At 42.9% G+C, this 25,429-nt stretch overlaps 1 protein-coding gene across 3 annotated transcripts in view; it reads right to left on the bottom strand.

Annotated features, from left to right (window-relative positions):
- USH2A (usherin) overlaps positions 1 to 25,429 on the bottom strand; it is an 848,241-nt gene continuing 822,812 nt past the window's right edge. For 2 of the 3 annotated variants that reach the window (XM_070055318.1, XM_070055317.1), the window contains exons 68-73: positions 23,014 to 23,190; positions 21,593 to 21,676; positions 17,153 to 17,397; positions 13,316 to 13,387; positions 11,288 to 11,509; positions 1 to 8,628 (exon numbers count right to left, since the gene is read on the bottom strand). In XM_070055318.1, the coding sequence (XP_069911419.1) occupies positions 8,539 to 8,628; positions 11,288 to 11,509; positions 13,316 to 13,387; positions 17,153 to 17,397; positions 21,593 to 21,676; positions 23,014 to 23,190 (890 nt within the window). In that variant the 3' untranslated portion in view covers positions 1 to 8,538. The remainder of the gene's footprint in view (positions 8,629 to 11,287; positions 11,510 to 13,315; positions 13,388 to 17,152; positions 17,398 to 21,592; positions 21,677 to 23,013; positions 23,191 to 25,429) is intronic. The other variant, XM_008268426.4, reaches the window with a different exon arrangement.

Here is a 25,429-nt window from a genome sequence, read left to right on the forward strand (position 1 = left end):
CTCTCTCTCTCTCTCTCTTTTTTTTTTTTTTTGACTCAGTTGGGAAGTAATTCCACACAGCTGAGTGGAATTGAGAGTAGTTGATGTATGAAATCTGGCCCCTGTGGGTATTGGTTTGCTTGCCAGAGTCAGGTTTTTCTGCTTGGCTAATACAGGGCACCCGCTTTACATATGCAAAATGGCGTGCGCTGCTTTACTTACTTAAAATGGCACCTGCCCTTTGTCTTGCTCGGCTTTATAAGGTGAGTGCAGAGAGAGGCTAAATGTCCGTGCTGGTTCCCCTTATTTATTCGATTTTTTTCTCTCCTCCAGCCAGCCTGGTGAACTTTCCCCAGTGTGCTTTCAGGCCTCATTCTCTGCAGGCTCTTTCTGCCTTTCCCCGCCAATGTCTCAAGTTACCGAGAGGTTTTTGTCTCACCTCCCCTTCCAGCACTGGTGCACAGACTCTGCAGCTCCGGTGGCTCCAGCGGCTCCGGCAGCTCCTGTGGCTCAGCTTCCACGTGGTGGGTGACCTTGCTCTCCCCATAGGTCCTCCGAGTCACAGCCACTAGATCCAGAAGAGTTTCCTCTGCAATTTTTCCCTGATCCTTTTCCTGAGGCTACCATAACTCCACTTTTATTAAACTAAATTTTCCCGGACTATCGGTGTGCGCCCTCACTATTCCGCCATCTTGGCTCCGCCCCACAATACCATATTTCATGATATACTACATGAGTTATAATCAAAATAGCCTGGTACTGGTACAAAAACAGATGGATAGATCAATGGAACAGAATAGAAACACCAGAAATCAATCCAAGCATTTAAAACCAACTTATATTTGACCAAGGAGCTAACACCATTCTCTGGACCAAGGACAGTCTCTTCAACAAATGGTGCTGGGAAAACTGAATTTCCACATGCTGAAGTATGAAGCAGGGCCCTTACCTTACACAAAAATCCATTCAAAATGGATTAAAGACCTACATCTATGACCCAATACCATCAAATTACTAGAGAGCATTGGGGAAGCCTGCAAGACATTGGCACAGGCAAAGAGTTCCTGGAAAAAGACTCCAGAGGCACAGGCAATAAAAACCAAAATTAAAAAATTGGATTACATTAAATTGAGAAGCTTCTGTACCACAAAAGAAACAGGAAAGTAAAGAGGCAATGGACAGATTGGAGAAATTATTTGAAAATCATGTAACTGATAAAGGTTTGATAACAAGAATATATAAAGTGATCAAAAAAACTCAACAACAGCAAAAGAAACAACCAAATCAAGAAATGGGCAAAGGATTTAAATAGATATTTCTCAAAAAAGGAAATCCAAATGGCCAACAGACACATGAAAAGAATGCTCAGGATCATTAGCCATCAGGGAAATACAAATCAAACCACAACGCAGTTTAACCTCACCCCAGTTAGAATGGCTTTCATAAGAAATAGATCTCCCCATGAGTGAGATCTCAGTGGAAAGAAGGGGCCATCAAAGAAGGAGGTACCTTTCTCTGAAGGGGGGAGAGAACTTTCACTTTGATTATGGCCTTGTCTAAATAAGGATGGAGTTTGTGAACTCAAGAGGCTTTCAAAGTCTTGTCAGCTCATGACAAGAGCCTTGGGTGATTACTGACGTCATAAATAAGAGTGTCAATTGTTGAATCAACAACAGGAGTCATTGTGCTCTTGCTCCCCATGTACCCCATGTAGGATCTATGTCCTTAATGTGTTGTACTATGAGAATTAATGGTAAAATTAATCTTCAAACAGTACTTTATACTTTGTGTGTCTTTGTGGGTGCAAACTGTTGAAATCTTTACACAGTATAGAGTTGATCTTCTGTATATAAAGATAATTAAAATCTAATCTTAAGAATGGGATGGTAGAGGGAGTAGGAGATGGGATGGTTTGCAGGCGGGAGGGTATTATGGGGGGAAGAAATGCTATAATCCAAAAGTTGTACTTTTGAAATTTATGTTTATTAAATAAAAAAGTTTTCTATTAAAAAAAAGAATGGCTTTCATACAGAAATCAACAAACAACCAATGCTTAAGAGGTTGTGGGGAAAAAAGTTACCCTAATCCACTGTTGGTGGGAATGCAAACTGGTAAAACCACTGTGGAAGACAGTTTGGAGATACCTCAGAAATTTGAATATAGACCTACCATATGACCCAGCCATCCCACTCCTCAGAATTTACTCAAATGAAATGAAATCAGCAAATAAAAGAGTCATCTGCACCTCCATGTTTATTATAGCTCAATTAAATCTAAGACATAGAATCAACCTAAATGCCTGCCAATGGAAGACTGGATAAAGAAGCTATGGGATATGTTCTCTATGGAAAACTACACAGTGGTTTAAAAAAATGAAATTTATACATTTGCAACAAAATGCATAAATCTGGAAAACATCATACTTAGTGAAATAATCCAGTTCCAAAGGGACAAATACCATATTTTCCCCCAATCCATGATAATGAACACAGCACCTAAAAGGAAACCTGTGGAAGTGAAATTGACACTATGAGAAGAAATGACTTGAATAGCGCTTTTTTTGACTGCTGAGGAACAGTTTTTTATTTCATTTTTTTTCATTCTTTTTTTTCTTCTACTTAATACCATTGGTTGACCTCTTTATTTAACATAGAATTGATCATAGGTATATTAAGTCAATTGAAAATAGATCCCAGTTAAAAATAAGAGTGGAAATGAAAGAGGGAGGAGCTGTACAGTTTTTCACACATTCCCATGGACTTACCCCTAAGGGTAAAGCTAAAAACTTGACTTGGGACTCCAAATCCCATTAATCTGGATGGTAGTAATCCCATTTTATGTGATAAAGTGATCATATTAAATGTGGAATTGATCATATAGATAGGATTAAGTGTCAAATGGAAAACATAAATAAGACCAATTGTCTAATAATAACAATAGAAAGAATTAAAAAGAAAAGTTCCAACATGAGAAGCAATCTATACAGCAGACTCATAGAATGACAAATGCCCTAAACAGCACTCTGACCTCAGAATCAGCCCCTTAAGGCCTTTGAGTCTGGCTGAAAAGCCCATGAGAGCATTTCAGGCATGGAAAGCCAAGACATAGTGGCAAAAAATGTTTTGCATGAAGGATCTTTGTAAGTGATACCCCAGTGGAAAGAAGGAGTCATCACAGAAGGATGACTTTTCTCTGAAGGGAGGAGAGAACTTCCACATTGCATATGGCCCTGTGTAAATAATGTCAGAGTTTGTGGACTCAAAAGGCTTCCATAGCCTTGGCAGCTCATGTCAAGAGCCCCAGGTGGTCACTGACATTAAAAATGAGTGTTAATTATTAAATCAACAACAGGAGTCACTGTGCACTTACTCCCCATGTAGGACCTCTGTCCTTAATGAGTTGTACTATGAGAAATAACTAAAACTCACTCTCAATCTGTACTTTATACCTGGTATGTATGTGTGGGTGCAAACTGTTGAAATCTTGACTTAGTATAGAGTTGGTCTTTTGTATATAAAGTTAATTAAAAAATGAACCTTAATGAAGGATGGTATGGGAGAGGGAGTAGGAGGTGGTACGAGGGTGGGGATGGGAGGCCGGGAATGGGGGAAGAACCACTGTATTACTAAAAGCTGTACCTATGAAATTTGTATTCATTAAATAAAAGGCTTATAAAAAAGAATCAATATCATCAAAATGTCCATACTACCAAAAGCAATTTACAGATTCAATGTGATACCAATCAAAATACCAAGAACATTCTTCTCAGATACAGAAAAAATGATGCTGAAATTCATATAGAAACACAGGAGACGCGGAATAGCTGAAGCAATTTTATACAACAAAAACAAAGTCAGAAGCATCACAATACCAGATTTCATGACATACAACATGGCAGTTATAATCAAAACAGCCTGATACTGGTACAAAAACAGATGGATAGACCAATGGAACAGAATAGAGACACCAGGACTCAATCCAAATGTCTACAACCAACTTATCTTTGACAAAAGCTAAAATCAATCTGTGGAGCAAGGACAGTCTCTTCAACAAATGGTGCTGGGAAATTGGATCTCCACATGCAGAAGTATGAAGCAAGACCCCTCACATCTTACACAAAAATCCACTCAAAATGGATTAAAGACCTAAATCTATGACCCGATACCATCAAATTATTAGAGAACACTGGGGAAGCCCTGCAGGACACTAACACAGGCAAAGGGCTCTAGGAAAAGATCCCAGAGACACAGGCAATCAAAGCAAGAATTGACCAATGGGATTACATCAAATTGAGAAGATCTGCACTGCAAAAGAAAACATTCAGCAAAGAGGCAATCAACAAAATGGGATAAATTATTTGCGAACTATACAACTTATCTGATAAAAGATTAATAACCAGAATATATAAAGAAATCAAGAAATTCAACAACAAAATAAACTACTCAGTTATTAAATGGGTAAAAGACTTAAAGAGATATTTTTCAAAAGAGAAAGTCCAAATGGTCAACAGACACATAAAATTATTCTAAGGATCACTAGCCATCAGGGAAATGCTAATAAAAAAATACCACAATGAGGTTTTATCTCATCCCTGTTAGAATGACTTTCATACAGAAATCAACAAGCAACCAATGCTGGAGAGGTTGTGGGGAAAAAGGTACCCTAATCCACTGTTGGTGTGAATGTAAACTGGTATAGCCACTGTTGATGACAGTATGGAGATACTTCAGAAATGTGATTATAGACCTACCATATGTCTCAGCCATCCTACTCCTGGGAAATTTCCCAAAGGTAATGAAATCAGCATATGAAAAATTATCTGCACCTCCATGTTTATTGCACCTCAATTTACAATATCTAAGACATGGAATCAACCCAAATGCCCATCGACTGAAGACTGGATAAAGAAATTATGGGATATATACACCATGGAATACTACACAGTGGTACATAAAATCCAGTCATTTGCAACAAAATGGCTGAAACTGGAAAATGTCACACTTAGTGAAATATTCCAGTCCCAAAGGGACAAATACCGTATATTCTCCCTGATCTATGCTCTATTGAGCATCTAAAGTACAGTCTGTAGAAGTGAGAAGCAATGGCTTTGAACAGCCCTTGTCTTGACTTTTGAGGAACAGGTTTTTTTTTTTTTTTCATACTATTTGTTGAACTCTTTACTCAACATAGAGGTAATCATATGTGTATAAAGTTAATTGAAAATAGATCTTAGTAATAATAAGAGCGTGAATAGAGAGGGAGGAGGAAGGGTGGTGGGGGAGTAGATGGAGGGCGGACACCATGGGAAGAATCATCATGTTCCTAAAGTTGTAGTTGTGAAATGTATGAAGTTTGTAACTGTAAAACTGTATTGTTCTGCATACATTCCTACAGACTTACTTCTAAGGGTACAGTTTTTAAACTTGCCATGGCACCCCAAATCCCCTTAAGCTGGGTAGTAAAAATAGCATTTTAAATGTTAAAGTGGGGGGGCAGTGCTGGGGTGTAGGGCATAAAGTTGCTTCCTGTGGTGCCAGCATCCTATATGGGCACCAGTTCGAGTCCTGGCAGCTCTACTTCCGATCCAGCTCTCTGATATGGCCTGGGAAAGGAGTAGAAGATGGCCCAAGTCCTTGGGGCACTGCACCTCCGTGGGAAACCCAGAAACAGCTCCTGGCTCTTATCTTTGTATTGACCCGCTCCAGCTGGTTGCAGCCACTTGTGGAGTTAACCAGTGAATAGAATACCTCTCTTTCTCTCTGCCTCTTTGTAACTCTGCCTTTCAAATAAATAAATAAATAAATATTTAAAAAAAAAATTTAAAGTGAGCATATGGATAGGATTAAGTGTTAATGTGATCATATAAATAGGATTAAGTGTTTGGTAATCATAATAGAATTAAAAAGGAGTGAATGCTCCAACATGGTAAACAGTCCATACAGCAGACTCACAGAATGACAACTGCCTTAAGTAACACTCTGACCTCAGAATCAAGCCTTTAAGGCTTTCAGATCTGGCTGAAAATCCCATGAGAACATTTCAGGCGTTGAAAGTCAAGACACTGTTGCAAAAACTGTCCTACATGAAGGACCTCTGTGGGTGAGACCCTAGTGGAAAGAAGTAGTCATCAAAGAAGGATGTACTTTTCTCTGAAGGGAAAAGTACATTGTTTATGGCTTTGTCGAAATACTGAAAGGGTTTCTGGATTCCAAAGGCTTCCATAGCCTTGGCAGCTCATGTTAAGAGCCTTGGGTAGGGCTGGCACTGAGTGTAGTGGGTAAAGCCACTGCCTACAGTGCTGGCATCCCATGTGGGCACCTGTTTGAGTCCCAGCTGCTCCACTTCTGATCCAGCTCTCTGCTGTGGCCTGGGAAAGCAGTAGAAGATGGCCCAATTGCTTGGGCCCCTGCACCCACGTGGGAGACCTAGAAGAGGCTCCTGGCTCCTGATCAGTGCAGCTCTGGCCATTGCCACCAATTGGGGAGTGAAGCAGCAGATGGAAGACTTCCTCACCAACCTCCCTCCCTCCTCCCTCCCTCCCTCCCTCCCTCCCTCTACTCTTTCAAGTGAATAAATAAATTAAAAAAAAAAAGAGCCTCGAGTGATCACTGATGTCATACACAAGAGTGTTAATTGTTAAATTAATATAAAAGCATCACTGTTCACTAACTTACCAAGCAGGACCTCTGTCCTCTAAGAATTGGATTATGAGAGTTAATCATAAAATTTGTTCTTGAAGATTTACTTCATTTTAGTCTATTTAGTGCAGGATATTCTTATGTCTCATAAGCTATATTTATGTCTAAGTGCTTACAAAGGATGTATCATTCTTGGGTCTTTCTTCAAAGTTAATTAAGTTGCTCAAAAAAAAAAAAAAGAATGTTCAAAAATGAAAAAAATATAAATTAAACCTCAGAAAGGTTTACTTTTACGGATTTAAAAAGTATTTTTTCCTTATTATAAAAATAAGCCTTCTGGTTTTCTATTGCACAGTAGGCAAACAATAATTAACAGTAAAATGCTGTATGTTTCTAAATAGCTAGAGAAAAGACTTTGGAATGTTCACACTGCAAAGAAATCTTGAATATATGAGGTAATGGATTCTAATCATCCTAATGTGATCATTAAAATGTACGCATATATCAAAATGTTACATTGTGCCCCATAAATCTGTACAATTATTGTGTCAATCAAAACAAATAATCTAAAAAATATACAAGTAAGGTTAGGAGAGCATTGCAGGAGGTGATGTTCTGAGCAGAAGCTATAGGGCCTCTGTATACTCCACACTTTGGAATTAAAATGTGAGTGATTCACCTAATTGAATTATTATAATAACTACTTCAATGTCGAATTAGATGCTTAAGTGGAGACTGATCTCCCTGGCAGTTTTCTACCCATGGTATTCTTTTACAGTTTTATAATGTTCTTTAAATAACATAGAATGATAAGCATATCTGATTATCTTTTCAAAAATAAGGATGAGTTCTGATAGAACAAAGACATAAGCCTCAGCCATTCTTGCTCATTGCCCAAGAGACAGATAAACATTGGAATGTATTCCTTGCCCTTGAATCCCAATTGGGTCTCATACCCTTTGCCTATATACCCCATCCTGCATTATTTTCAAGGTTCCCAAGGCCCTGCCCAGTTCCAGGAATTCACCTCTGCCTGCTGCCCCCTACCTACCTCACCCCCATCCCTAGCCCTCCTAAAATATAAAAAGGCCCAACCCTGGGGGTCAGGGCCTTCTGCACGTGTTCCGTTAATGTGCACACACGCAATTGGTCATCCTCCTCTACGAACTTATTTTCTCTGAATAAATTCAGTCTGGCTGTAAATTTGTACACTGCCTCCTCTCTGTTCTGCACCTCTTTTCCTAACATCTATGGTAACAAGCTCAGTTTCAACTCGACCAGTGACTCACATTTAAGGAAGAGTCCATCAAGGATAAGCTTCCAAGTGTGTGACTAAAAAGACCACCTGCTCTAGCTCTTAAATAGCACATGTGAGGCGGGCATTCAGCCTTGAACAAAGCTCACTTGTGTCAGCTTAACAACTAATTTACCCAGAATCAATAAACGGGCAAACGAAAAAAACTAAATTAATTAGCCAATCCTGGGTTTCCACATCAGAAAGTATATAAGTTTTGGCGAAAACATACCTATATATCATAATTTGCACAGCCACTGCCAAATGTGCATTACAGATGTGTTTGCTTACAGGAGTTATAACAAAGAGGCAGAACATGCGCTTAATACTGGCCACTCATTATTCATTTAACTAACAGCATCACTGCCAAACAAAGCCAAGGGAAAAATACAGTATTTCTACATTTTCCACAAAATAAGCATAGCAGATCAAGTATTTTTACATCAATATTATCCCTCATTTCAGACAATCAGAATAACAACATTTCTCAAATTTCCACTAGAGAGGAACTATTTCCAAAACAATCCTCTTTTTTTAAGGGACCACGGAATAACAAACAATGATTTTTCAGCATTTATGATGTGTCAGCCAATAACTCAGGAGCACTGGGGCGTGAGCCTGCTTCCCTCACAGATGAGTGTCGGTGAACGTGGTGTGTTCTTTCGTGACCGAGCTGAAACCTTTGATAGCATTCATCAGGTCCTCTTCATCCACATACTGGAAAAGAAGCCAATCATCAGTGGTTACAATCTTGGCTACACAGAGTAGCTGCTGTCAATGGATATTTCTATCACTTTGATTTAAAAGGTACTTAGTATTTATTAAAGGCTTGAAAACCTGTGCTCAACACTGACAGAGTTCTTGCCTTAAATTTATGCTATTGAAAGAATCACATCACAAAGCACACATGAACTATAGACTAACCCAAAAATGTATGTGATTTGATTTCATTAACCTTTCTAAGTCTCAGTTTTCCTCTTCTGTGTAGTGGGGAGATCACACAACATATCTATATGAACAGGTGGCTTGCCAAGTACTAGCACCTCAAAAACTCTTATTGAATCCCTTTGCCCACTGCCTATTACTAGTACTGTAAAAACCAAGTAGAAATGACAACATCAGTAGTTACAGATTGGAGTTGTGTAGTCAGATGATCTTTTTAAGATCCCAACTCTAGGGATACAATACTTCTTAGCTATGTGTCCCTTGGGTAAATTGTTACTGTCTCTGTTCCTCAGTTCCTTCTGTAAAAATAATGATGACAATAGAACCTACCTCATAGAGTTATGAAGATTAAGGGATGTAATCAATCCAAGCTCATGTTGTGTTATGTTAAAATATCAAATTGCCAATTTCCATGTTAAATACAATTGGCAATTATTCATATTTCAAGAAATGATTAATAAAATGCTTAAATAATTGTCATTGAAAAAGTTTAGAACTAAAATGGAATCTAAGAATTTAATAGTTATAAAAACATCAAGCAGGCTTATGATTTTTAAACATACATTATATATACATATAATTATATATAAAATTCTAAACATCCATGAAAGACTGTACATTTTCATTTTTGATGGTGACAGGGTACTTGGAGCCAAATATTTCCTTTTGTTATTTGCCATTAGTCAAGAAGGGCTTTGTGGCAGTCAACTTTTCAGTGAAAGCAAAGTGAGAACTTGGGAGAGAGATGAGTGGGAGGCTAAGGGCTAAAGAAGCCAGCGGTTAAAAGAAGTAGAGATGAATAATTCAGCCTCAGAGGAAAATACAGAGCAGCTAAATTCCTAGTTGGCTGTCTACTTATGAGCCAGTTCATGGGACTGGTTCTCCAACAGACATCTAGATAGATAGCATAATGACAAAGTTTGGTGGCTGGTAAAAATTCTAGCGTTTAAGCCATCTTAGCCACTAGGAGGTTAGATAATGACACAGTTACCTTTGAAAGAGTCAGAGATTTGTACCCAGTGGACTGAAATTATGCAAAAAAGAGGCTCATAAATAGTAACAATGTAATTTATCATGATCTTTCTGAGTTTCTTGAAAAGGAATCATTTTAACCTGTTAAGAAAACACTCTTGGGGCCAGCGCTATGGCTCAGCGGGTTAAAGTGCTGGCCTGAAGCGCCAGCATCCCATATGGGCACTGGTTCTAGTCCCGGCTGCTCCTCTTCCCATCCAGCTCTCTGCTGTGGCCTGGGAAAGCAGTGGAAGATGGCCCAAGTCCTTGGGCCCCTGCACCTGTATGCGAGACCTGGAAGAAGCTCCTGGCTTCTGACTTCAGATCGGCACAGCTCTGGCCATTGCAGCCATCTGGGGAGTGAACCAATGGATGGAAGATCTCTCTCTCTGTCTCTGCCTCTCTCTGTAACTCTGTCTTTAAAATAAAGAAAATAAATCTAAAGAAAGAAAGAAACTCTCTCCACTCAAGAAAAGCAACCTTGGAGTCATTGCTGACACCAACTCGTGTTTCCATAGGACACATCTGCAGTCTTTACCAAACTTGCATGATGTTGGCAAAATGCTTGACTGTTGTGTAGGGCTCACTGTTTCTAAGCTACATAAACTTTCTCTGGAAAGCGTCAACTAAGCATAAAGGTTGCTTAGAATTCCATCAGCCTATATGAGTTTCCATACTTAAGTGGTCACTTGAAGTCTGTCAAAAAGATGGAATCGACTTTTACCAGAATCAGTTCAAAAGTTAACTTTCATACAGGATTAACGCTGAGGACTTATTCTGACTTCTGATCGTTGGATGTGAATTTTGCTTTGTTTCTGAAAATTGTCACCTGCAGTTCTATTCTGGTCTGGTCATCCCTGTGGTGGTGGTTAATAATCCAAGCACCTGTATCCTTCCTTATGATATGAGCCCCTGAGACTAACTTTCAATTCTGAATGACCTACCCTCTGAATCACGATTCCATTCTTGTAAATATTAATAAATGTTAAGCACCGTTTGTTCAAAAAATACTCTTTTCTTCTCCAACAGTAAATCAGTTGTGGGGGGGGAGGGAAATGCACTTTTTTTTCTTTTTTTTAGTAAAACAGGTACTTGTATTTCATGCCTTGTTTTAGGCTAGTTCGAATGTTTCCAGTCCCCTTCTGCCTCAGGTTATTGAAGCATATCCCACCTTGCTTTGTTAATTCATCTATCTGTTTTCTGAGCTTCTGCCATATGTGTGCCAGAACCAGGCAAGGTTTCAGGCAACTGTAGTATTAAACAAGTCCATTCCAACAGTACCGGGTGAGTGAGCGCCCAGAGGGACACACCAAGTGCCACAGGGCGGCACTGAATGAAATGCAGGACGTTTCCTGCCATGGCTTTATCCATATCCCCCTGGGATAGTGCATCACGGATCCGCAATAGGAAATCAACTTACCAGTCCACTGCTGTGGCCCATGATGGTTTCCCAGAGCGAGTCATCGATCACAACTTTCTTGTCCTGAAGGTCCAGGAGCTGGCTGACGCTGCGGTGGAGAGAGCCCTGGGAACAGGTTCGGCTGACTTGGCTTTGACTGGGGATCCGCAGTACAGACAAGCTGCGGTTGCTCCGGATACTCACAGGGGTCCCCGACCGGGGAATTTTGGTATCAGCTAATCCCTGAAAAGAAAGTTCCTCCTGGTGATTAACAGAGAAAACAGACTTGAACTATGACAGAGAACTACTGTGTCTCACACACGGTCGACAGAGAGCATGACTGAAGTTCTACAAAACTTAATGTCTGTGCACTTGTGAACACTCTAGCCTTGGACTCTTGGTGAGGGTGAGCTGATGCATCGACACGTGTGTCAGAGCTCCTGCCCTGGTGCTCTGGCTATCGTTTCTTGGAGGCGGGAGTGGGGGCGATACTTGCTGCTGTGCCAAAGATGTAGTGAGGGGTGCAGGTTGGTCAACAAGTTACTCTCGTCTTGTGAATCAGCATTTCCCAGAGCAGTCAAAGGGAACAGCTACAGAGTTCTTTCCTGGGTGCCCAATAGGTTGGCATGGTCTGTCTTTCACTTTAGAAACCCTGGATATCTGTGGGGAAATGGATACTTCCCTCCATCATCCCTTGTTATAAGGATTCCAGCCTCCAGTTGAAATTAGGTCTTATTTTAACATTAACATCAGAAAGATGAGGTGGGTGTTGTGGTGCAGCAGGTTAAGCTGCTGCTGGGATGCCCCCGCTCCATATCTGAGTATCAGTTAAAGTCCTGGCTGTTCTGCTCCCAGTGCAGTTTCTTGTGAAAGAATTCTGGGAGGCAGCAGGCGATGACGCAACTGCTTGGATCCTGTCACCCATGTGGGAGACCTGGATGGAGTTTGAGGTCCGGGTTTCAACATGGCCCAGTCCTGGCTGTTAAAAGTATTGAGAAGTGAACAAATGGATGGAAGATACTCCCTCCCCCTGCTCAGCCTTTCAAGTAAATAAGAATAAATTTTTTTTTAGAAAACTTTTATTTAAAAAATGAAATCCGGTCATTTGCAACAAAATGGAGGAATCTGGAAAACATCGTGCTGAGTGAAATAAGCCAGTCCCAGGGGGACAAATATCATATGTTCTCCCTGATCAGTGACAACTAACTGAGCACTTAAAAGGAAACCTGTTGAAGTGAAATGGACACTGAGAAACAATGACTTGATCAGCCCTTGTCTTGACTGTTAAGGAATAACTTACTATTTTCTTCCATTTAGTATTTTTTTTATTCTACTTGATACCATTGGTTGAACTCTTTAACTAACACACAATTATTCTTAGGTGTTTAAATTTAACTGAAAAGTGATCACTGTTAAATATAAGAGTGGGAATAAGAGAGGGAAGAGATGTACAATTTAGCACATGCTCAATTGGACTTACCCCTAATGATTCCGCTGGGATCTCATTCACAGAGATCTTTCATTTAGGGTGGTTTTTTTTTTTTTTTTTTTTTTTTTTTTGCCAGAGTGTCTTGGCTTTCCATGCCTGCAATACTCTCATGGGCTTTTTAGCCAGGTCTGAATGCCTTAAGGGCTGATTCTGAGGCCAGAGTGCTATTTAGGACATCTGCCATTCTATGAGTCTGCTGTGTATCTCGCCCCCTATGTTGGATCGTTCTCTCATTTTTAATTCTATCAGTTAGTATTAGCAGACACTAGTCTTGTTTATGTGATCCCTTTGACTCTTAGACCTATCAGTATGATCAATTATGAACTGAAATTGATCACTTTGACTAGTGAGATGGCATTGAAGAGTAAACTTTTTAAAAAATCAGAAAGATAAAATCACTCCTTGATTTGAACCTAGAATGTGCTATGTGATAGAATGTAGCTCTCGGAATGTCTGAAGGTTCTGATTCTGCAGCTCCAGGCAATGCAAACCTCCCCATTTTCACTAGGCAGTCCACATGCATGCAAAAGCTCATGCATTCATGCAGCACACAGAGGTACCTCAACGTGCATGGTGTAACTTTTTAGTGTGACGTTGCTTGACACATCAGATATATCAGCCACAGAATCAAACTGAGAATAAAAGGGGGGCTGTCAGTTCATGTCTGAAACACTTTTAAATAAATTCTTTGTACTTTTCCAATTACAACATAATTATTCTCATACTTTAAAATTTTAAAACCCTAACCCTAACCCTTAACCCTATATATATATATATATATATCTATATATCTGTTTGTATATGTAATATAAACATAAAAGCAGGATACATAAATGACATAAGTAGATGATAGATAATAGAACACTTTTGCAAGTAAAACTTACATGGTTTGGGGAAATTAATTGCTTAGTAGTCTAAGGTGAGTACCAGTGGTATTATTTATTTAGTATTACAGGAGAATGAAAGGATCTTCCAATCATAACTGAACTGCAAGTAAAACCTGCACTTGAACTTAACTGTGGAGTAGTGTACAGGGTGACTGTGAAAAACGTTCATAAAATACAAAATACTCTTGTGTTCCCTTTTGCCCATGCTCACAATTTGTTGTTCAGAGGGGAGCCTTAAATCCTTTGGCCAGGTAGTGTGTGATGTTCCAGGGGTCCCTCACCTGTTCAGAGGGCTGGGGTGCTTCGGGTTCACAGCAGCACTGTAACCAGATCCTGACAGGTGAGAGGCACAGTGATCTTGAGGTGCGGTAGATTAGTGTCTCACTGAGCCACCCAAGGGAAAAGAAAGCCGGTGTGGGGGAACTGAGCAGCTGGATCCAGCTCGTCCCTGTGTAGACCCTGCCCCTTGACGCTGAGTAGATCAGGAGCCTGTGGTCACCAACAGAGATGCTTCATCTGTTGGCCTAATGCAAACCAGGCTCCTACAGCCTGCCCGATTTCTTCTTGTGGTCTCCAACTTTATAAGAGCAACTTGGCTTTAAAATATTTTTAAACAACAACAGAAGAAGACGTCAATACATTTTCTCTACTGGGTAAGATCAAACTGAGAGTCAATGGATTCTGGGGAAAACTTCCCACTGGTCTGGTCCACCCCAGCTTTCACCGCTGCCAACCTGCACCTCCCAGGCTTGGGAGGGGCAGTCTCACTGCAGAGAGAAGCCAGTGCTCTGGGCCAAGAGCGCCCAGCAGCCATTCCTTCTCCTCCTTACCCCTCACTCAGTCTTGCCATGCAGCAAGAGCTGGTCTTTTGGGGGTCACCCTGGTTTTCCGTGACGGTAAAGGCTGTAAAGGAGACAGGTGCACCAGTCCTTTTGTCTACTTGTCCCAGGAGTCTCTGTCTGCCCTATACCCTTTCAGCACTGTAGCATCTAATCAGTGGCCACACCCCACCCCAAACCTGTTTCTATTGGTGTTCAAGCTGTACACACTGCTTACAAGGCATGGTATTGAATTTTTAATTCACTACATGGCATCACTCAAATCCCCATGGATATCAGACTTGCTGAAATGCTGGCTAAAATGGTAGAGTCTTGAGTTTCTTTTCAGACCTGTAGGTACCGCAACTATGTGATCCTGATGCAGAGAGTTCAGGGCCCTCCCTTGGACAAAACAAAGCTTAACAAGACTCATTAAAACCCGATGATGGGTTACATCCAGAATAACATCCCAGTTCCACAGAAAGGCTGCGTTGTTTCTTGATTTCTAAGTTAACCACATACAGAAGATGCAACCATCCTCATCAGGATTATGATGCATGGGCACCTGCCTAGAGGGAGGCGGTCAGGGGACAGGGCAGGAAGATTTAGCACCAGTGAGTTCTGGACACTATTGGCGTGTGGCTAAGTTTTTTCTGGAACCATGCTCCATGCTACAAAGTAGATGTTCCCAGCAGTGCTTGGGAAGGTACCTTCCACTTTCTGCATGCACTCAACAGGACCTGGAGGTCAGTGGACTCATCAGCCAGGCTAAACAAATGTCCCCTGCTGTCTTCACACATCCATGGCTTCTCTCCAGCAGCCCAGCAGCCTTTGCTTAAAGAGCTTGGTCTCTTCAAAGAAAGTTACCCTTCAACAAGGGGTGATTTGGAAGTATCTGCTCTTCCCTGAGCTTCTCATGTCTGTGAACTAAACAGGAGCAAAAGGGAGCTCGTGGCTGGAACAGACCATTCAGTATCCACCTCTTCAAGGAAGACCTTTGTGGAGTACCTATCATGAGCCAGGCACTGCTGTAGCTGCTGGGACACAAGAGTCAATGGCCCACAAGATCCCTGCCCTCAGGGAGCTTATATTCTGTATCAGAAGAGTCAAATGTATCTGACATAGTGTCATGTGGTGGTAAGTGCTTTGGAATAAAACAAAATGTGGGTTCAAGGACTAGGGAATTGTATTTCACATAGCAGGGGAGGTGGCATTGATGTAAAGATTGAGCAAAGCTGAAGTGTGAGCCCAAGTGGGCAGAAGTAGCAAAGGCCCTGTAAGAGGAGCTGTTTGATGGGCTGAAGGGGGGAGAAGGCTCATGGGAATGAGGGGGTGGGCAGGGAAGAAGAGTGGCTGCACTATGAGCCGAGGTCCAGGCTGTGCAGGCTTTGCTACCTCACCACCCCCAAGTCAGCACCCCATTGCCTGGTCCACCACGCCACAGAGCATGGCCCTCAGAGGATGTCTGCACTACATGTGGCTACCAGCTCACACAGACCTCTGTGCACAACGGAAAAAAGATGCTCCCCTCAGGTAGATGCAGCCCTTGGGGTACACAGCTAGAGCAGCAGACTGGTGCCTGGTAAGTATTAGAAACTGGAGCCTTGGGGAAGGCATTTGGTGTAGCAGCTAAGACACTGTGTGGGACATCCACATCCCATGGCAGAGAACTTGGGTTTAAGCCCTGGCTCTGCCCCAATTCCAGGTCCCTGCCAGTGTGCATCATGGAAGGCAGTGGATGATGGCTCAAGGACTTAGGTTCCTAAGTACTTGAATGGTAGACACAGATTCAGTTCCCAAACCCTGGTTTTAGCCTGGCCCAGATCTGGCTGTTGTGGGTGTTTGGGAAGTAAACCAATATATGGAACAGCTATTTGGAAAAAATAAATAAATAAAAGGACAAAAGGGAAGAAGGGAGGGAGGGAAGGAAGGATGGAAGAGAAACCACAGCATTTTCTCCTTCAGGTAGACACAGCTGCAAGTCAGTGTACCATGGAATCCAGTCACCTTTTACCCCTCCAAAAGTGCCCCGTGTAAGCTCCTTCCTGTACCACTCCAGCTGGGGTCACCACCCTGACCTTTGCCTGATATCCTGTCTTGGGAACAGGTTGTGTGGAGCTATCAGGAGCTGTTTGTCCCACAGTGAGGGCCCCTACTGGAACCAGAATTCTCTGGATGACTCATCCTGGGCAGTGATGGTTTCCAGAGCTTCTCAGGTAGGTCTAACGCACAGCCAAAGTGGAGAAAGCTCCAGTAGGGTTAGCTTCCCTTACTGCCTGCATGTAGTCACACAGAACCATCATCTACATCCTTGTTGCTAACATTATGGAAATATTTCCCTTAAAGAAAAACGAGTCCAGTTGGCAGGTATCGTAGACATGGCCTCAAACAACCAAATGTAGGTCCAGAATATTTTATAAAAAGCTTTGTTCCTTTGTTGTCATCATTATTCCTTAAATAATACAGGCTAACAATTGTTTTAAGCATTGCAAGCAATCTAGGGAAGATTGACGTCTACAGGAGGATGCAGGTGGTTATATGCAAATAGTAAGCCATTGTATACGAAGGGCATGAGCATACAGGGATTTGGGTATCAGAAGGCGGTGCTTGAACCAATGTCCCTCAAATACCAGGCAACAACTAGGACTCAACCTGGTGACCAGGACACAGGGCCATGCCTTTACCGACATACCATGTGGGGTTCACCCGGTGGGTAGACACTCAGTGCAGACATCCTTTTCTGAACAGGCACCAAGGGGGGTCTCTCTCTGATGTATGGTTCTCTGTGGATCTTCCTTTGCAGTATCAGGGACAGAAAAATGGCCAACAAGATCAAGCCCAGCACCGCCATGAGCACAATGAACCACAGCTCACTGTAGAACTCTGTGACTTTGCTCTCCGAGCCTCTCTTTTCTCCAGGAGTTGTGAGAACCAGGCCTGCAAAATCCAGAGAAAGCAAAGGGAAACGTTATCAGGCCAGAAAGTGACTGTGTAATGTCTGTTGTTTGGGAATGAATTGGGAGGGAGTTGAAAGCAGTTTGTCTCGTGGTCACTGCTGGCGCTTGAGTGCAGGCTGGGGTAATGGGGCAGTGTTTTGCTGGGTTGGAACAAGAAGCTTCCAGACCTCACTGGCACTCTTGGCCTTGCTATTCAGGGTGCTCATCATCACTGCCGTGGCAAGTCCTGGGAAAGATGACAGTCTCCACTGTCATCTTCGGTTGTTTAGGAACAATTTTTTTTAAAGGTTTGTTTATTTATTTGAAAGGCAGAGTTACAGAGAGGCAGAGCAGAGGCAGAGAGAGAGAGAGAGAGAGAGAGAGGTCTTCCATCTGCTGATTCACTCCCCAGATGGCTGCAACGGATGGAGCCGTGCCCATCTGAAGCCAGGAGCTTTCTCAGGGTCTCTCATGTGGGTGTAGAGACGCAAGTACTTGGGCCATCTTCAACTGCTTTTCCAGGCCATAGAGCAGCCGGGACTTGAACCAGTGTCCATATGGGATTCCGGCAGTGCAGGCAGCGGCTTTACCCACTATGCCAAAGTGCCGGCCCCCAGAAGCAATGTTTAAAAGGGGTTCCAAGGTTGCCTGTTTCATACCATGTGCCCTGGGAGCAAAGTCCTTTTTTGTGCAGTGGGCTGTCCTACAGGACAGGAGCCCTTAATGTGACTGCTACATAGTCACATACATGGCTAATACTGTGGATATCCTAAGTCCCTCATTTCACATCACAGCTTTGTTTGTGAGATGATTTGTGCAAACTGGATTTTGAATCATCAGATCTCTGTTTCCATTGCATTAACAGCCTTAATTGTTAACGTTCACTAACAAGGGGCCTTTATATTTCTTGTCCCATGGCCTCTGTGGACAACAAAGAGCTCTGCAAACCTTCACTCGCGTGTGCTGGGAGAGCTGTGCATGGAAATTCTTCAGCAATGGGATGGCTTACCCTGGATTTGCATCCTTGTGTGGCAAGCTGATGAGATTCTCAGCACATGAGACTCATGCAAGTAGCTCCCATTTTATGAGCTTTTACCTGCTCTGAGCCAGGCCCTATGTGAAGGACTTCCCAGGCATGAAGAAAAGGCAGTGGCAGGATTGTGGGGGACACTGGAACAAGCCAGGGCAGGTAGGAAAAGTCTTAAAGGGGTCACTGTGGAACAGCACATGCCATCAGCTGGACAAACAGTGTTCAAGGGGTCTGGAAGCTCAGCTTCTGCCCACATGCTAGCTGCAGCCAGGGAAAAACCTGTGGGTCTGACTCAGCTGCTACCCAGGCTGGCACAGAGCCATGAGCCAGAGAGCTGCCCGTTGAAAGCAAATGCAGAGGCAGAAGGACAGATAGATGCAGTCCCAAATGCCTGTTCTCTCAGCACACAATCCTTCCCCTTTCCAGCACCTCAAGACATTCACACTCGGGGAAAGGGTTAAATGGAAAGAGTTCAGAAATGGGGTGAAGCTATTTCAGGAAGGGGAAACGGTGACTGAAACTAAACCCTGACCTGGGAGGGGAGGACTACTTTTTGGTAGCCCTAATATTCTACTCAGATCAGCTCTGTGGAAAAAAAGGAAAACAAGCACTGACTCACTGGGCCTCTGCGTCCTCATCTCCAAAAGGAAAGGTTGGAGTTCAAGCTCTGATTAGCTCCAGAGTAGGTCAGACTGTCCTATGTTAAGAATCAGTGTTGTTCAATTCAAAACAAAGAAGGGGTGGGCGTTGGACCTAGCTGTCAAGATGCCTGTGTTCCATACAGAGGACCTGGGGGTGGAATCTGCCTCCATGTCCTCACTCTAGCCCCCTGCTAATGCCAGCTCAAGATACTGCCTTCCTCTACCCATGTGGGAGATCTGGAGTGAGTCTCTGCTCCTGGCTGCAGCCCCCGTTGGGGGCTGGTGCAGCCACGAGGGGAGAAAACCTGCCAATGGAGGTCGCTCACTCTCTGTTTCTCACATAGATGAAGAAATGTTAAAAACACAAGCAAAAAGCTTAGGGTTACGTTTCCTCTGTGGCTGACGCAGGGCAGGAACTCTGAAAACTGATGCAGTGGGCCCAGTAGGCCCCTTGCTCAGAAACGCACAGGAGAGCAGAGGGCAGGCCTGCTCCAGAGAGCAGCAAGGGCAACAGCCCTAGGAACAGTGAGGGGGAAGCGAGCGCACTGCCGCTTTCCTGCTTGGAGGCTGCCTTCAGGCAAAGAGCAGGAGCATTTTGAAAGGGGTATTACAAAAATTAAAACTGACGATGGCTGTCAGGTGGGCAGCACACCTTGGAACGTGCACGGTCCTCAGCGTCCCTCCCCTCTGCTCTGCCCAGGGCCCAGCCTCCAGACAGGACAGCCACTTTTCACAGTTGGCTCCTCTGCCACGGAACCTCAGTTCCTACTCATGAGGCCACCGGGGATTTCTCCTCTTTCAGGAAGTGCTTGAAATCAGGGTGGGGTTTCTGCATCCTTTTGAAGCCCTGTTCACCTTCAGGGACCCCACCACGCATCCAGTGGGAGGTTCATGGTCAGGGGTTGGACTCCAGTGGCTGAGCCTCCATGCTGGAGAAAAGCCCAGTGCACAGCTGGAGCCAGAGTGGGCCCCTCGCTGACGGCTGTAGGAGGAGGTATTGTTCAGTGTGTGGCTCTGGGCCCCTGTGTCAGGACCGCCAGGCTCCCTGATCCGAAACCTCTGCCTGGGGACTAGGAAACTGTATGACAAACAAGCGCATTGAGGAGATTCTGAGACTTCCCTAAATTGGAGGAAGATCGCTACAAGGTCCTGGGTGAGGAGACAATTGGAAAAGCAGGCCTGGGGCAGGCATTTGGCACACTGGTTAAGATACTGCTTATGAAGCTCTCCTCTCAGATTGCAGCGCTTGGGCTGGAGTCCTGGCTCCGCTTCTGATTCCAGCTTCCTGCGAGTCGGCACCTTGAGAGGTAGCAGGTGATAGTTCAAGTTCTTGGGTCCCTGCCACCACATGGAAGACCCAGATTGTGTTCTGGGCTCCTGACTTCAGCCTGGCCCAGCCCTAGACTACTGTGGGCATTTAGGGAGTGAACCAAGAGATGGAAGATTCTCTCTCTTTCTCTTTGACTTTCAAATAAAATGAAAATAAATAACAAAACAAATAAATACAATTGATGAAGGATTATGTTGAAGGTTAAAAAAGAAAAAGGGAAATTAACAACCATGTCAAGTTCTCATCCTAGCAACACACTGTGGAGCATTCCAGGGTGAGTTTCTGTGCCCCTCAGAGCTCGGTTCACCCACTTGCATAAACACTGCAGCGCCAAAGAGCTCCAGGGGGAGTCTTTCCTATCCCACCCAGCTGCTATTAAATAAAATCGGATGCATGATGTGGGGGGAATTCTGTTGGTTCTAAGAACTTTTATATGGCATTCAAACAGGCAAACTCAGGAATCATGGGATAGTAGTTTATTATTTTTACACATTGAAGCTTTTCTTGATAACCGTATGTATGTTGCAGAATTTTAGGACATGTTTCCTTTACAAAAGCATTGTATATAAATGGGATATAGCATTATTTTCTGGAATTTAAAATAGGGTATCAGAGGGCTTGTGCTATGAGGTAGCAGGTAAGGCTGCTGCCTGCAATGCCGGCATCTCATATGGGTGCTGGTTTGAGTCCCGGCTGCTCTACATCCAATCCAGCTGTTTGCTCTGGCCTGAGAAATCAGTAGAAGATGGCCCAAGTCCATGGGGCCCTGCACCCACGTGGGAGACCTGGAGGAGGCTCCTGGCTCATGGCATCAGATCAACCCAACTTGAGCCATTGCGGCCATTTGGGGAGTGAACAGGAGATGGAAGACCTCTCTCTCTCTCACTCACTCCCTAGAAATCAACTTTTTCTGTACACAAAGTCATACAGCGCCATCCTGACAGGATATTTGGTTAGAAGAGTTTAGCCAGCTCCCTGTGGCTTCCCTCTATCTACTGTCTGATGAGTTGGCATCTTAAGAGTGGATTCCAGCTCCTTACGTAATGCAAGTTCCAGTTAGTCTTACTACAGTTCCTTCCATAATCTATGCTACTATATCGGCACAAGCACATACAAACAAACCCATGTATGGGTCTTGAGAAGAACGAGTTTAGAGCTGCACTAAAGGTAATACAAGTATGAGTTAGAAGCTTACCAAATCCAGTAGATGTATCATATTGGATCATTGGCGTCTTAACGCTTCCTTCATCTGTAGTGCAGGTGACCTGGAAAAAGAAAGCTGAACAACAGGAACAACTGGTAAAGGACTTGGGCATTCGGTACTTATAAACAGGGGACCTACTTTCAAAACAGCATTAAAAATTCTGTAAATAGGATTCCAGATCAAGATGTTAGGATTTTACCAAATACGAAAACTCATTGCTCATTAAAGATTGTCAGAAAAAAAGCTACAACTAATATAACTAATAACATGTCTGTAGTAATAATAAAGAGAGCACTTATATAGTAAAGGAAAGAATTCACACACAAATTAGGTCTTACTTTGCATATGGTCTAAATTTGTCCTTTAAAACTGACACACGGACCTTCCATCGAGTGATCAGTTTCTTACTGCATAGGAGAGCTCCAAAGGGATGTTGGAAGGTACATGGTCTGAATTCCTTTTTCAATAGCCAGGACCTGGAGGGAAGTGGCTCTTGAAAAACCACACAGATGGTTGGAGGCCTGGCCAGGTAGAGCCTGGATCTTCCAATTGTCAGACCATCTTCCCATTGCAACAAGCTGCCAGGTGACCAAGGACTGTGACCATGAAAATGGGTAGCCGATTTGTGCTGAGACTTATTGTTAAGTTCCAAATACTCACAGGTGAAATGCTGGCGCATTTACTTCTACCCTTTGCCAAAATAAATAGTATTTTCAAGTAAACTGAAAAATGCCCACTAATTAATTCAGCATATAATTTCAGATTGCTTAAAATGGCTGATGAATTCAATGTATAGTCTAGATTGCTTAAAATGGCTGGGTATCTATTGGTCCTGTGACCACACTACTTACTAGAAAATACTTAACATGAGTGAAATTTTTCCTCATTTCAATTGAAAGGAACACGTAATTAATCAGGGAGAAGAAGTCTGGTCTTATGGGTGGTGGAAGGCTGTCCTTTCAGAAGCTGATATTGAGGGACACCTATTTCCTCTGATGGTTGGAGAAGGTCTGTGTCTTATTGGGTGAGGGGCTCTGTTTGGAGCTGGGGATTGAGCAAGATCCTGGAAGTCCCTACCAGAGTGTTATTTTAAGATACTCATTGATTGTGTGGGTGCCACTTCTCTCAGGGCCACCATCTGCCCTTGGATCTTGGTCTTGTTCCTTCCTGGGGACAGATTGGTCAGCTGGAGGCGGCTCCACTTTGAGGCTGTAGGGTAGCAAGCCGCTCATGGGAAGGAAGACCTTGTTTACTCTGAGTAGTAATTTTTCCACGGGAAGTGGCCACTTAAACCAAGACATTTTCACCATGCACACCCCCTGATCAACTTTCAGATTTATTGTCTCAACTTTCAGATTTATTGACAAGCCACAGAGGCCCTTTCACACGAGAAATGTGAATGAGAAACTAACTTTTGTCCGCTGTCCTTGGTATGTACAGGGTGGTGTCCACGCCGCTGTACACACGCTGGCCTCCGTCGGTTAACACATACTCCCTCAGCGGGCCATGCAGAAGGAAGGTGCCGCTCCAGTTCACCCACACCATAGACAGATTGCTCTCCACCGAGAATGGGGCTCGGTACTGAGGCACTGTTGGGAGAAAGTTGTGTGTTTTCATTATGGTAAAACTGCTCAGTGGGTGCACATATGTGCTTTTCTGGAAATTCATATGAACCAAACCAAACCAAACTAAAGCAAAACCCCAAACCCCCATGCTGTTGGACACCTTCACTTTGCCCTAAGTGTTACAACACAACCAGGATTGGCAATGAGAATTTTTGTGAAATGCTTTTTCAGCAATTTTGCACCTGCTTTCCGAAAGAAAAAAAAAATCAATAGAGTGGTGTTTTATAAATAAAACTATTAACATAAAGTAGAGCTGCTCACTGACATAACCCTGGAGCTCATATTTTATTGCATTTTCCTTCTTTTTAACAGGAAAACTATCCTTAACACTATTAACTACAGTAGATAGCTATTTTTCATATCGAAGCAATATTTATTGCTACAAGCCCCAAAGACTAGATGAAGTTAATGTTTTGTTTTTTTTTTTTTTTTCCCCAAACCAAACTACTTAGATGGTGAATTATGTCCTTTTGGCACCCATTTATTTTTAAAGCTTTTTCGTGAACTGTTTGTTTTCTAAGATAGTTAAAAAGCCTTGCAAACAGCAATTTGAGTATAATAATTCATTGCCCCAACTAATCAATCAACAGCATAGTACGTTAGTACATAATCAAGCTCAGGTCCCCTAAATATTATATCAGATATAGAACAACTCTGCATGTCTCTTACCAATATGTTCCCTTCTCATTTGCAACTCCTTAATAAAACAAAGGAAAACCAAAATTCTTAGCTGAGACTCCTCATTAAATGGAATTACTGGAGAAACAAGTGAAGGGATCCCACATCATCTTGTCAAGTCAGAAGAGATTTATTTCATGAGATCTCATTTTCTCCAAAATAATCAATACATTTATAAAAGCATTAAGATCCATCTAAACACCCAGTGGGCTTTTAAGACAGGAGTAAGTGGTAAGAATAAATTGAATATCACTTTCTTCTTTTAAAAAATAATAAATTCATCTGTTGCTTATGTTGGGACATGTAACAAAGAGTAATTATGCTTTTCCAATCATAAGATTCAACCATAAGAACATATTTGATTTGTATCTTTTGAAATAAGACATTTTCATAGAAGCATAAAAATAAATTTCTGTAAATACAGAATCAGGAGTTAGCAAGCATTTAAATTTCTCTGCTTTCTTTTTTTAAATATTTTTTTTTATTTATTTGAAAGACAGAGTTACAGAGAGAGGTAAATACAGAAAAAGGTCCTCTATCCGCTGGCTCACTCCCCAACTGGCCACAATGGCTGGAGCTTCGCCCATCTGAAGCCAGGAGCCAGGAGCTTCTTTCGGTCTCCCATGTGAGTGCCAGGGCCTAAGGACTTGGGCCATCTTCCACTGCTTTCCCAGGACATAGCAGAGAGCTGGATTGGAAGTGAAACAACCGGGACTAGAACCTTTGCCCATATGGGATGCTGGTGCTTCAGGCCAGGGCTTTAAGCCACTGCACCACAGCGCTGTCCCCTCTCTGCTTCCTAACACTAATCCTGCCTAATATCACAATGAAATTCATTTCTGTTTTTGTTTATGGCTTCCCTCTAACATCTTCCTTTAATTTCCCATAGAATATACAGTAGGTTTCCACTCCTCCTATATAACATAAGAGTGCAAGTAAGAGAAAGCTTGTAAATAGCAAGAAAAATAGGAGTCTTGGAGAATCTGGAGAACTTCCTGAGGAAGAAGTAAGCAATCAAAATAATCAAGAATAAGGGAGTGATGTGATCTCGCTCCAGGGTGCTGAGAAAATGGGAAGAGCTATTGTGCCCCTGGCACTTGGCAAACCTGATCGCATTTAATCCTCAAAGCAATCCAGTAAGGATGGGTTCAGGGAGGACAAAGGTCTTGCCTCATTTCAGAGGCTGGTAGGAGACCAAAGCCCTGCACCAAGGCCTGCTTATCGCTGACGGCAGAGTTGCTGTGTCACAGTCAGTGTACATTCATCTAAACGAGCACAATTTAGCAGCCAATCTTGTGGCATAGCAGGTCAAACTGCCACCTGCGATGCCAGCATCCCATATGAGCACCAGCTGTAGTCTCTGCAGCTCCACTTCGGATTCAGCTCCCAGCTGGGAAAGCAGCAGAAGATGGGACAACGCTTGGGCTTGTGCCACCCACATGGGAGACCTGGCTAGAGTTCCTGGCTCTGGGTTTTTCCAGGACCCTCCTAGTCTTCTGCGGAGTAAACCAGTGGATGGGAGATC

The sequence above is a fragment of the Oryctolagus cuniculus genome, chromosome 13 (genome assembly GCF_964237555.1).
Source record: "Oryctolagus cuniculus chromosome 13, mOryCun1.1, whole genome shotgun sequence".
Lineage (NCBI taxonomy): Eukaryota > Metazoa > Chordata > Mammalia > Lagomorpha > Leporidae > Oryctolagus > Oryctolagus cuniculus.